The 13,973-nt window shown below is 41.5% G+C and overlaps 1 protein-coding gene across 1 annotated transcript in view; it reads left to right on the top strand.

Annotated features, from left to right (window-relative positions):
* Positions 1–10,879: 10,879 nt before the first annotated feature.
* erc2 (ELKS/RAB6-interacting/CAST family member 2) overlaps positions 10,880–13,973 on the top strand; it is a 33,287-nt gene continuing 30,193 nt past the window's right edge. Inside the window, exon 1 of the mRNA XM_030051621.1 lies at positions 10,880–11,557. Within this exon, the coding sequence (XP_029907481.1) occupies positions 10,880–11,557 (678 nt within the window). The remainder of the gene's footprint in view (positions 11,558–13,973) is intronic.

Below are 13,973 nucleotides of genomic sequence, written 5' to 3' on the forward strand. Positions count from 1 at the left end.
TTACTGCTGGCCCTTGCAACTCTACTGTGCTGATATCTAGCCTTTTTCCTCCAGGTGTTTCTTTTGAAAGGAGATATAGTGCACAGTATTCACACTGTTTTCACATTGTTACCTCTGCACAGGAGGTGAATCCTGCAGCAGGAGGTTATCACCCCTGTCTGTCTGTACGTCCATCCGTCTGTCAGCACGATAACTCAAAGAGTCCTGGACACATTTGCACATATTTCGGTGGAACGCTTGGTCATAGGCCAGCAATGAGGTGATCTGGCAAATGGGGCGTGGCAATTGGTGGGGCTTGGCACAAATAGGGCTCCAGTTTGGTCAAGGGGTTTGGTCATGACGTTCGGCATGGGTCAAGGTGATACTGACCAACCTTACCTGCTGATGAGCTGATAGGGGTGTGTCCTATGACAACAACACTGGAAAAAGGGGGCATAATGTGTTGTGATATTATGCCACAAATAATTTCCCAAACTGTTGAGGTCTCTCAACTGTGATGTGTATGTAAGCAAACATATATGCATACTTTTTTCTTTGACGCTTTTTTTTTTATGCAGGTATTTGTCCTATAGGTTTCTCTAAGCCAGTTCTGCAGTAAAACAGGTGGATGTTTGCTTGTACGTAGCAGGTAGATTAATTGTTTGCTATTATTGTCCTCAGTTATTGGTCATTTGACCCACAGGATGCCCTCATAATTTAGGTATAAAATGTAAGTCACTCATATATTATTCGGATGCTTGCATAGAGCCATTTCCTGAGAACTCAATGACAAGCTCTGCCGTCTTCATGGGTTAACCTGGCTTAGTCCCGTCAGTGATGACCTCAGAGGAGAAAATGATTTTGTGACTCACCGGCTAGTGACGGGAACTGTGACATACAGAGGCAGAGGAAATGGGGAGGCCAGTTATGCCATTAGAGAATGACCAATGGAAAAGAAAATGATTTTTATGTCATCCTCTCAGCAGCCACTCTGCGCTGAGACCACTTCTTATAATAAAACTGAATCACTTTTTTATCCCGATAATCACATTAGCTGACTTGTTATTCTTGATGATACTATGACATTTCTCATCTCTCCAACCCAAAACTATAATGACAAACTTTTTGATCCACGTAAGGCTCTATGCATTTTCAGATATAATCGCAGCTGTGATGTTGCATTTATAGCTATATCTTTTTTCTAAATCACAGGAGGACAATCTTTAACACCTCAAGATAGTTGTTGAGAGTAAGATAAAAGTATAAAAGTAAGTCTGCAGCAATTCATATAAAATGTGATTTATTTCAGTGGAAGGATTGAACATGACTTTGATGCATTTAACAGTGCCACCAGAGGCCAGCAGAGGACAATCCATAACCCTGTCAGCCCTGCACATGTCAAGATTAATCACTCTGTATGTCCCTAGGCAAAATGACAAATGAAAGGGGGAATTCGCTGGTCAGGTTTTTGTCTCTCACCTGTCATTGATAGTCTTTATTTGTTTGCTTGTGTTTCCAACAGACTGCATAATCAATACAAAGTCTTTTGATAATTAAACAGCCCTTTCCTCTCTGCTTTCTAAAGGGTTTATTTGTCCCGGAAATGGGAACTGTTGGCGTCTGGACTCCAAAAGGATCAATACCTTAAATATGATTGCCATCTCTCAACCAAGAAAAATAACCAGAGTCACTGAGGAGGCTTGAGAAGGAAATGTGGAGGAGTGATTTTGTGCCACTCAATTCCACCAGGACTTTAAATGGATCTGCTGCCATGTTAAATAGTAGTTGATTTTGTTACTGAATGAAAATAATTTGACCTTAAACGCATTAAATGTGAAACTTCTCAACAGATTTTTACTCCTTTAATCAATTTCGGATTTTAGACGTTCTGTCAAAAAGAGTTTATCTGTTTAGTGAATCCAGGAACATGCACCCTGAGGAAAATAAAACAGTTTGCATAATAATTGCATATAAAACAGAGAGGTTATAATTTTATGCCTAGATAAAAACATAATCAACATTTTCTTTTTTTTTTTTAAGGAAAGGAGGCTGTGAGCTCAATTTTAGCATATTTTTATGTATTCACCAAATTAGAGAGAAGAGAGGGAGACAAAGTGGAAGGGGTTCTTGAACAGGTCCAAGTTTTTCACAAGGATCTTGCCATACAAAAGACCAACTTTCAGAGGCTATGACACTTTACTCACCAGCCGCCGCTCACTTTTTGTCCATAACATTATCCCCCACAATAATTAAGGCCATCCCAGCATCTCTGTACACTGGGTTTATACCTCCAGGCCATCAATCACTGATTCAAGTGCTGTTTGAAAACACAATAGGCCATTTAACGTGTGTCCTATTCCTCAGCGAAAAACACATGTTTCAAGACTGTATGTTGCCACTTGCCATTGCTGACTGAACATCCTGGAAAGAGGCACCTGATCACCTGGAGCAACAAAGGACACCTTACAGTATCTTCCTTCCTTCTTCTTTGTTATGTCACCTTGTGTGAATGTGTGAAAGAGAGACAGACAGAGAGAGAGAGGAAATAGAGAGGAGAGAAACTGACTGTGTGTTTGTGTTCAGGCAAGCAAACACACAGAAATGCTGATGCTCCTCCTTCGGGCCCTGTCAGACACACTTATCATCAGTGTTTACAATGCAAAAGGGGAGCAGGCCCCTATAATTCCAGGAGGCTTAAAGGCAGGCGAGAGTCACAGGGAGATAGTAGCCATTGGGACATTGTGCTGTTATGGGAAAGCCTGGGGGGCTGTCTGTTGGAATTCGTCTGAAGGACACACTCACCTCACGGTGGAGTCACAGTCTGTGATGTCATGGCTTCAGACTGATTCATGCTGTGACAGGACAGAAGTTACCGAACAGCTCACAGAACCCGGGGACTTACACTGTGGCAGCCCGCAGGCAGAAACTACCTGTGATTTACAATGCCAGGACTCTGAATAACGGAGAGGAACTGATTTACTGTTTTATAAAAGACCCCACATATCAAGTACCTGCACTCTACACCAGTGTTACTCAAAGGTAATACTCAATCATGTGGGCTTTACTGTCCGATCAAAGACGAGCTGTCCCCGTTCTGAATATCCTACCAAAAGAGGCAAGGAACATATTTCTAAATTGCTTTTTGGTGAGCATGGTCTCAGACGTTGTCACAATGATCCATATAACTTGTGACAAAAACAAACAGAAAAGTAAACTTGATTCTTCAAGAACATAATAGATTTGTATTTATTATTATTATTATTATTATTATTATTATTATTAGTAGTAGTAGTAGTAGTAGTAGTAGTAGTAGTAGTGGTAGTAGTAGTAGTAGTAGTAGTAGTAGTAGTAGTGTAAATAAAGAGAATTTTAGAATTATTATTATTATTATTCTATTTTATTTTTAAAAAATCTTTTTCTGGATTTTATCTTTTTTTTTTTGTTAAATGAATGTTTTTATTCTGTGAAGCACTTTGGAAATTGTGTTTCAGAAATGCGTAATAAAATAAAGCTCACAATCATTATTATCACTATTATTATTATTATTATCTTTATTATTATTCATTGTAGTTGTTGTTATACACAGAGGGTTTAATCTGACTTTCATTAAGCCACAGGCCCCCATTTTCAAACCATTTTCCCTCATGGGCCATGATAAGGAAACATGCTTGAACACTAACAAATAGAATCAAAGTGGTTAGATTGAAACATAATGTTAAAATATCCTATGCAAACATGCACTCTGATACTCTACATTATAGAGTATCTGCACACAGTTTGTCAGTCTGAAGGATGCACAGCTTTAACTCACCTATCCTAAAACGTAACCTGTTCAGATGAACTGATTGACCACATGTCACAAATCAGCTGGACTCCTAAATAATGCACAGGGTGGCGTCTCCAGGAACCCAAGGCACTGATGAAAAATGAACAGAGACATAATTAGGCCAAGGGGCTCAAATGAAATGAAAATGAAAATAAGTCAAGGGGCTGTGAATGGACCAATGAGTGTTTCCTACAGTATCAAGAAGAGGAATCTTAAATTGTGTGCAGGCCGCTCACCGCATCTCATCCGCCCATCCCCTCCTGCCAGCTGCCACTTGCAGTAGTGGTGATGCTGCTCCCTAGTGTGTAGAGGAGGAGAGAGAGCGTGTCCGCTGCCCAATGACAGCGCAGGATGCTGAGATCGGGCTGCTGGTGTGAATGGAGGCAACAAGATGCCGTCTACAGCGGCGATGGGGAGGAATTAACATCGAAAAAGGTGCGTTTATTCTCTTGATTTTACACCCAATCCATCTGAGGTTGAACATTTTATGATTTACTCTTGTAACGCAAGAAATGTCCTGTCATTATATGAAGGGCTGTTTAGCGACTTGACGGAAAAGCATCTGTGCGTTAAAAAAAAATCATTCACATTCCGTGGTCGTTGAATTGCACAGCCTGTCAGTGTTCACGAGATATTCAAGAAATTGTCTTTTTATTTGATAGACCGGTACGATATTTCAAAATAATCTAGGTTTCTATCGGCACCCCTATGGCAGGTTTGCATATTCTCGGTGTATTCAAGCACTCGACGCACACCACGCTGGAGGTATGTAAAATGTAGGCTAGGCCTGCTCAACTGTCAGTTGCACGTTCGTGTTTCCTATATTGCACCAATTGCAATCACTTCCAGTCAGTCTACACATCAGCACTTCAATATTTTAATTGAGCATTTGGCCTAGAGATGTAATTGAACTAAATAGCCTATCGGTCGTGTGGGCTATGTGTCACATCATGGCCTTTTTTGTAACACTTCTCGTGTAATCAGTGGAGGAAACCATTTACAGCCCAATTAGGAATCATGTGATTAAGTCTTGTGAATATCAGTATTACAGTAGCCCTTAGAAACTAAAAGCTACATGTGTCCTCTTGATACAGACTGCTGGTGAAAATTGGCGTTTGGTTGACAAGCGAACAGGCCATTTGGAATATCACGTTGTCATTTTCTCATCTAATCAGCCAACCATTGAAGTCAGTGGGAGGGAGCTGGACAGTCACAGGGCGTCGAGGCTACATAGTAGAATGCGTGATGAGTAGCCTACGCTGCTTGCCCTGCATCTACCCCAAGATAATACAGCTGTTGCACTGCTCTGAACTTGCTGGTATGGTTTGCTGACATAAGCTTACTCTAAACTTGGCCTTAAATATAAAAAGAGCTATTTCCAGAATCGCATACGACTTTTGAACAGTTGATAATGGCTGGAACCAGACATTGCCATGATCACAAAATAACTGCGATCCACGGGTTTCTCACCTCAGAATCCCTCAGTTAAAGCGAGGAAAGGAAGATAGTTGTTTTTGTATCTGTGCTTCATTCATGACTCAGACACAAACACCCAGGCTATCTCGATCGATCCTTCATATTCTTCAAAATCAGTGCAGATGCCTAATTCTCCCTGCAATCAGTCTACCCTTAATGGAGTCCAGTTTTACCAGCGTTTGAGCAAATGTCTGCATGCAGCAAGTCTCTCTCAAAATGTCACGGCAGCCTTATAGAAATATAACCCCCAGAGCCAGCTCTCTGGCACAGCTTTACCCATGGTGATATCTTTTTTCAGAACGTCTGAATTGCCAGTGGTAATATCTTCAGTGCCCTACTGACATTTGCTGACAGTTTTGCGCTCTCAGTAACTATGGTTGCTTGATAATACCTGAGCCACATCAGGGCCACACAATAATGCTGGTCAAAAATGAATTAAAATTGTAACATCGCCAAGTGCAGAGTCATGTTGCGAGAGGCTGACTGAAATATCTCATTTTAAACTCCAGTGTAGAGTCGATCATGGATTATAATGTTTGGTTAAAAGGAGCAGTCAGTGATAGAGGACATAGGTTCGGTTAAGGATAGGTAAGGTTTTACCATGAGAATAGAGTCCACTTAGAACTAATAAAAACACCAGTAATTTTTTTCTATGTATCTTCTAAGCTCCAAAATTGCAGTGACATTCCTCATTTGCTCTTGGTTAGGGGTGGTGCAGAGGAATTTAACAGGACCATTGGGGTGGGGGGTGGGGGGATAATAGCACTGTTCTCAGCTTGCATCCACTGGTAGAACTGCAATATTATCGCTTTTTCTGCAATAATATGATACTCTCTTATTACACTTTGGTAAATTCTTCATGGGCACAGCTCCTGAACAAGGTAATGCGGTGTCCTATAAACCTGACTGGTGAAATCTGACATTTAATTATGTCTGAGCTCATCGCTGCATTGGTTTGCATGTAAAGGTTTCATTAATTGATCAGCATGGATCTGCAGGAAGGTTATTGATAAAGTACCTAGTAGAGCAGGGTACCTGGAGGATTTTCTCTCTTGGAAGTGTTGAGCTGGGCTGGGAGGGCAATAAATGGACCGGAGTAATTATGTTGTATCATAAAAGACAACTGGCACAGAACATAATTGTGTCTTTCAGTGGCATACAGACAATTGATTTCCTATTTTACTGCCCACAGTATGTATAATCGAACCTCCATGGTCTCACCACAGGGAATTCCCGTAAAGTGTACCCGCACTAATGCTCTGCGGTGCCAGGCATTGAAACTTGTCAAATATAAGAGTCTGGGCCACCCATGTGACTGCAGTCTGCGCTGTATATTTGTACCAGAGTGTTTTCAGGAGTTGCTTGTGGCCTTTGTTACTTCTTGTTTCTGCTCTTCCATCTTCCCCTACCTGATAAAGGAGAAACATTTCAGTTGCTTCAGGGTAAAAAATTTGAGAGGTAAAGTGTGAGCTAAATTTTCATTTTTGATGCTTTAGGTTTGTTCAAGCCAGCTGTAGCAGCTATAGATGTGCACATTGGTGACTGCTGTTTGTACTGTTTTCCAGCCAGACTTCATAGACCTGCTGTAGCATACTGACCACTGAAGATAAGAATGGCACCGCTTGCTGGTGTTTAATTAGCGTGGGTCTCTCAGAGCAACTATCCACCAGAGAAGGAGACTCCTTTGACTTTGCTGTGCATAGGCTACAAATACAAAATTTGTCTTCTAATATACGCTGACATTAGGGCTGAGCAATATATCGTTGTCACATTGTTATCAAATGTATGTTCAGAGTTAGCCTAAGACAGCGATTGGTCTGTTCACATCCAAAAATATTTTGTGAAGTAATTGCATTTTCTACATCCAGTTGGGCGCTTTTTTTTTTTCAAGAATGGTCAATTTGCTCTGCTGTTACACTTAAGATTTCAGATAAGTGTGAACCCACAGTCATATCATATATCCTATTGCTATCCAGATATTTGGCATACATATTGAGGTGTGAAATTTTGTCCATATTGTGCATCTCCAGCTGACATGCACTGTTAGAGCCTTCAGATAGATTGTGGTGGGTTTGCTCTGCCATTTTGTATTTGCACATGTCCCTCCCATCTCCAAGCGGTTGTTCTTCAGTGCAGCTGAGGGAGACGACGGTGTCCTGTCTGTCCTCCTCCCCCTGTCCGCAGTGACCACCCCCTGGCCAAGTGTTTCCCCACATGAGCTCATAGTGTGTGCAGATAAGCACTCTTATCAGTCAAAGTCGTATTGGATTTCATATTTTGCAGTGACTCCTTTACACCTGATTCCATGTGCCATATTGTCATTCCATCTGTCCCACAGTGAACTGGTGGTACAGAATTTGCATCAAGTTGAAAACTAACATAGATCTATTTGTGGAGTTTGGATGGAGAGAGAGGCTAGTGGCCATCTTGTCATCACCTTGGCACCAAAGCAGGAACCGCACATGTGACAAGACCATCTGCAGCCTCTTTGACTTGTTTCCTCCCTTAGCACCTTTTTGAAACTTAAGTTACCCGTTATGTAAGACTACCCAGGTGCTTTATCTCTGTCAGCCCAGGCCTGGTCAACATGGCAACTGCGTCTGAGAATCAAGTGTCACCGGATGGAAAATGTACCACAGTCCAAAGCGGTATGACTCTTTGGCAGAAAATTCCCAGTTTTACCCACAGACAACCCAGTATTATTAATGAACCGGCATGAATCTTTGAGATCAACAGCTCCAGGATTCCATCGTCCCACCAACACATATCAGCCTTTTCCCCCAAACTCTCATTTCAGTTCTCATTAATTTTATCTAAATTGTAGGTCAGTGTCATGCTCATTTCCTTCTATCCTCTGCATTTGCTGATTGTAACGCCTTTCTGTATTTAAGCTAAAATACATCTATACTGAATGATATATTTAAGCTTGAAGTGCCATATAAGGGCAGTGCCATTATTTCCCCATTAAAAATTAAGGCTCTCATTACCCTCACTTCCTTTGTAGCCAGCATGATCTGCAGTATTAGATATCATCAAAACTGTGGAACCGCCACCCTTTTTTTTTTTTTTTTTTTTTTTTTTTTTAGTGTGGCTATTAAACTTGACAAATGTGTTAAACACAAAATTAAACTTTAAAAAGCCCATTGATTTAGTACCACAGTTTGGTATTTCATGCTCAGTGAGTGTGACCCTTGTAGATAAATAAGTTGGTAAGTTCATCTGATTTAGCAGCTGTATGGGAAGTGTATGGTGCAGTGATTGATTTTTCAAGGGTTTTGTTCTTCAACCATAAAATATGGAAAATACTTTTAGATCAGTACACAAGCATGCTTACTATTTCTTGGCAATTAATCTGGATGTTTTTAGGCCCTTGGTAAAAGGACTCATTCTGATAAAGTACGACCAAAAGCTCAGTGGATGAATAGTTTATTGTTCAGCTGATTCCAACTTTTCAAAAGTACAATTTCCATGGGTACAAAATAATTGCAGTTCCCTCCCTGGCCTGTCTTCAATTATAACATATGTATACATATATATATATATGTGTGTGTGTGTGTGTGTGTGTTTGTGTGTGTGTGTGTGTGTGTGTTAAAGAATTACCTAGTGTTGTTTTGGTGCTTTCATTTTTGTGTTTTGTTTTTTGTTTTTAATCTGCATTATACATTTTAAGCATTGAAAATGTCACATTAGCATTAAATGATCATTGCTTCATGAATATGTTAATAATAAAGATGCTAGCAAGATATTTTTCTTTGACTCTTTTGATTAACATGTTTTTTAATCAAAGTCATTTCCTGTTTGTTGGTTGGTTTGGCATTTTGTTTTTCTTATAATTTACCACATAGCAATGTCTGGCCTGTATGTGTTGATTGTTTATTTATAATTGATTTTTGTTAGACTGAGTCAGAAATATTATAAACACAGAATTTGGCTACCATTTTGGGGCCTTTGGTGTGAATGAATACACAGGAGATGAGCTCACTTGTGTCATGCAGCACTACAGCTGGTACAGCTTACGTTCATATGTAGCCCTGTTGGTGTTTTTCTGTAGTTCCACTTGAGGTAAATTTGTCCGTGGAGTTTCTTGATAGGGACGTACTTCCGGCCTTGAAGTGTCTGAATACATTTTCACTAATTATCATTTTCACTTTTTATCCTGGTTCTTTGCAACTGCAGTTATCAAGTGGCCAATTTGCGTCACTCAGGCACAATCGATTCACCTCACTTCTCTGTTTGTGGACCTGCTCTTTATTTCATTGTACAGAATATTACTTTCTACAAATTGTCTCCGTTCCTAATCTGTTCTTTGCCATGTCTGCACATGTATCTAATTAGTAAAAGGAATAAAAAGTAGTCTTATTGTTAAAAGTTAACCATCATTATGAATCCCCCTATCTCAGCTGCATTTTTTTCATACAGCACCCATAATCCACTTCTCTCATATCCTCATGACGTTCATTTGATGTCATGAGGGTCCTGAGTTCTTCAGTTTTATTTTATTTTAATTCATTTTATTGTTTTGCGTGATATTGTGGTGCACGGTGATGTACATAGGTACGTCTTTTAAGAACTGTAACACCACACATACGCTGGCATTTTATAATTAAACATATCTTGTGTAAACAGTGGCTCTGTGGCTGTATGCAATATGCCTTAAGCTGTGTTTGTGAACGGTTCAGTTGCTAACATTAATTAGCAAGCCCAGTAGCCAAACATCACTCTGTTCTCCTTAGAAGAGATTAAGAGAGCTAATCAACTCGGGAGCCAACTAGCTGCGATCACATTCAAATAAATTGCTAATTAATTAGGTCTGTATGCCATCACCTTAGATTTGCCATGGGACAGTACGAAATCAGTACTTCTTTTGAGAATTGCTTGCTACTGATCTTTAATCACTGGAATTTGAATGATTAGACTTTGGCTGATTCCCTGACTTTGTATGATTTTGCATTTGGCATTTTGGTCATGCTCCATGCATAATATACAGTTTGCTCCCAATCCAAAATCAATTGACCATCACTGAGGTAAGAAACAGGCCAATAATGACATGAAATGTAATCTATACTGTGTTTAATTATTCTGGGTTTTAGATTTGTGCTGCATGGTTGAAAGGTGTTCTCTCTTTTCAAATCGGGTCAGTTGCATGAATGGTTTTGGGATGAATGCTTGCAATTGGGAAAGCCAGGTTGATGCTGGGAATCCCAGCGGGTCATCTGACATAGGAGCCAAACAAAATCTGACAGCATGCTGCCGGTAGTGACTCACCCAGTCTTGAAACTAAGGGAGCTGTCTCTTTCTTCCTCCCTAACATTGTGCAAGGTGAATCTGTGATTTTTTTTTGCCTCAGCATAATCACTGAGGAGTATGTCTAGTATGTGCATTGTTTGTTTTTAAAGTGCTTTTAATGTGACACATAAAACACTTATCGTTTATCTAAAAATTCCCTCTTTCCTGTTTTCCCAGGTCTGACTTTGACGTGCTCCACCCAACAAGTCACGCAATAAGCCACCCATGTGTGATTCAGAGAGTCAGAGCAGTCTCATTTCAGCGTGCCCCTGGTAAGGACCCTCTGGTGGCCACACCTCCCACACGCAGGACATGTACGGCAGTGCCAGAGCAGTAGGCCATATAGAGAGCAGCCCCGCACGGTCCCCGCGCCTGCCAAGGTCCCCCAGACTGGGCCACAGGAGGGCCAACAGCGGGGGCGGGGGTGGTGCGGGGGGCAAGACGCTCTCCATGGAGAACATCCAGTCCCTCAATGCTGCCTATGCCACTTCAGGGCCCATGTACCTGAGTGACCATGAGGGTGTGGGTTCCACTGCCACCTACCCCAAAGGCACTATGACTCTGGGGCGTGCCACCAGCCGGGCCATGTACGGGGGCCGCGTCACAGCCATGGGCAGCAGCCCCAACATTGCTTCAGTGGGGCTGCCCCATGCTGACCTGCTGTCTTACAGTGACCTGGGCTCCCTCTCCATGTTGCACCACCACCACCACCACCACCAGGGGGTGCCCTCTGCCCTGCTGAGGCAGGCGGTGCGGGGCAGTGGGGGGGAGCTGCTGGAGATGCAGGCCCAGCTCAGGGAGATGCAGAGGGAGAATGAGCTGCTGCGCAGGGAGCTTGACCTGAAGGACAGTAAACTGGGCTCCTCCACCAACAGCATCAAGAGCTTCTGGAGTCCCGAGTTGAAGAAGGAGCGGATCATGCGGAAAGAAGAGGCGGCACGCACCTCAATCCTTAAAGAGCAGATGAGAGTCACTCATGAGGAGAACCAGGTGAGAAGATCAAAATCTCCATTTATTAATTATGCATTCAAATCCAGTTTCCAGGCAATCTCTTGTCTTTCTATCCTTCAGTCATTGTCTTTTTCAATCAGTGTCTGCCTGTACTTTCTCAGACTTTCTCTCATCACTCTTTTTCTCCAAAACTGTCATCCTCAGCCCAAGAACTCTGAGAATTACTGCACTCAGGAATGATTTTTAATACGTGTGGAAACCTTTCTGGAAAGAGCTCTTTGCGAACCTAAATGTTTAATATATACCTGGCTTTACCTGGTGCTCCTCAGGCTTAATTCCACTTAGAGTAAGGAGAAAACTTTTATTTAATTTGAATTAATAGTGTAGTATTTTTTCATTTACTAACTATCAACTTTAATTCATCTGGCACAGGTTTTAAATTTTTAAAAGTTTTATAGTATGTGCTTTGCATTTAAATATTGAACACTGCATCATTTACACCAAGCATAGCTGCTGCTGTCAGTGGCTAGATGAGAAAAGCATGGTGTTTCTCACTCAAGCTGAATTAAGACTTTGCCAACAGGTGGGTTGTAGTATTTGTGTTCGGTCTGGCCGCAGGATTGGTTAATTTCAAGGTTATGTTCAAAGATTATCCAAAGATCATCAACACCGTCTTAGAGATGTTAGGGGAGGTTTTATGCATGTCTTAATGTGGGTGTGTGTGTAGTCATGGCCTAGATAGATCAAACTTGAGTTACAAACTGGAGTAGGCACAAGGCCCAGAGACAAATGTCAAGGACACTTAGACACGTTTTCTCTCTATGTCTTACTCTCTCCCTCCCTCTCTCTCTCCTCCCTCCATCATCACTGTCGTTACTCTTACTCAGTCCGACTTTGATCATCTCTCCCTGCCTTTCTGAATTCATCTGGCCCTCAATGTTTTCAATATTTTATGTTCCAACTGTGAATTACTGTAAATACCAGTCCCCAGCCGTACTCCCTTACTAGTTCCCCTCGCAGCCCCATGGACAGTTTTTCTGACTGCCTTTACATGAAGTGAATGTTGACTTGAAACAGTGGAAATAGATGTCGAACGAGGTTTGACCGTCACTTTATCTCTAACATGTCTGTTTTGTATTCCGCACAGAACAGTGCGCTTTCTCGTTGCAATGTCATGTCGTGTTTTAACCTCAGTTGAAGGATTACATTTTCATCCTCTGTTAGCTGAGAAAAATCTATGACCCTTAGGCTTATGAAACACTTTTAAAATCCATCGGATAAACTCGAAAATGCATGGTTGACAAGCTAAGAACAACAACTGTTTCGCTTAGTTCTTGAAAAGTTGACATTTTAAAGATGCAAGGTTCTGCAGCAGCAAAAGGCAAGACGCAATATGTGTGAGAGAGAACCTTTTTGATACAAAGTAGCAACTTTGATAGTAGAGGTGAAGGGGAAAGCAGAGAGCACGTTGAGGTCGATTGTAGAATAGGTCAGCACATTGTTGGACTGGCTAGAATTGATTGACTGTGTGTTTTTTTTTTTTTTTTTTAATTTTATTTTGAGGCAGGATGAGACATGATGCAGCAAATTGCACAATGCTTGAAGCACCTGAAAAGGCTGAATTTTGCCAGCTGGTTGTAGTCTTTGTGCCGGTGTGTCTGAGGCTCTGTCTGCCTGGTTGAGTGATCTTATCAGACACTGAGCAGCAAGCAGGCCCCTCATTACTCATGGCAGCAGACACTGTCACTCCACCTTTCAAGGTTATTTTGGGATACTATTAGTGTGACTCCCTCGGAAGACCTGTCTGTGTGCATGTATGTGTGTGTTCAGGAATATTAATAGCCCCCTTGAAAATAAATCTTTTCGAGCTTACCTCAGTTCACTGGAGTTAAGAGGCTGCAGTATACCAGCTTGTCCCTGGAGTAATGCCATCCTGTTAGTGGGAAGGATGCCCAGCGCTCTGCCTTGCAAGTGGAAGGTTTTACCCAGTGGAGATCCCTAAAGGGGACCTGGAGGGACAGTGTGTCATATCTTTACATTTCACTAAAATGTGGTGGAACAGTGTTTGGAAAAAAATGTGCCTGATAAAAACTGAGCCACCATTGCCTCTGACAGGGCACAAGCCATTCATCATTTCTCTTACTCACCATGTCCACTCGAAGTCAATATTGTGTGTCAATGCTTGTATTTTTAGCTTGGTTGTATACACTGTATGTGCTGTGCACTCTTGAATGTGTCCAGCAGCATATGAAATGTGTACAATGTGGGCTTTCATGCCTTTGTGCTCTGTACAAAGAGAGGACTCTGTTTTTTGTTCATCAGCGTTAGCTGTGCCTCTGCAGTGAATTATATTTATATCCCTCCTGGTAGAGTTGCATTATTGAAGTGTGTCAGTTAATAAAAGGCAGATGTGCCTTGTTTCTATAATTGGCTATTCTATCCTGATTTCTGGGCT

The sequence above is a fragment of the Myripristis murdjan genome, chromosome 5, assembly GCF_902150065.1.
Source record: "Myripristis murdjan chromosome 5, fMyrMur1.1, whole genome shotgun sequence".
NCBI classification, from domain to species: Eukaryota; Metazoa; Chordata; class Actinopteri; order Holocentriformes; family Holocentridae; genus Myripristis; species Myripristis murdjan.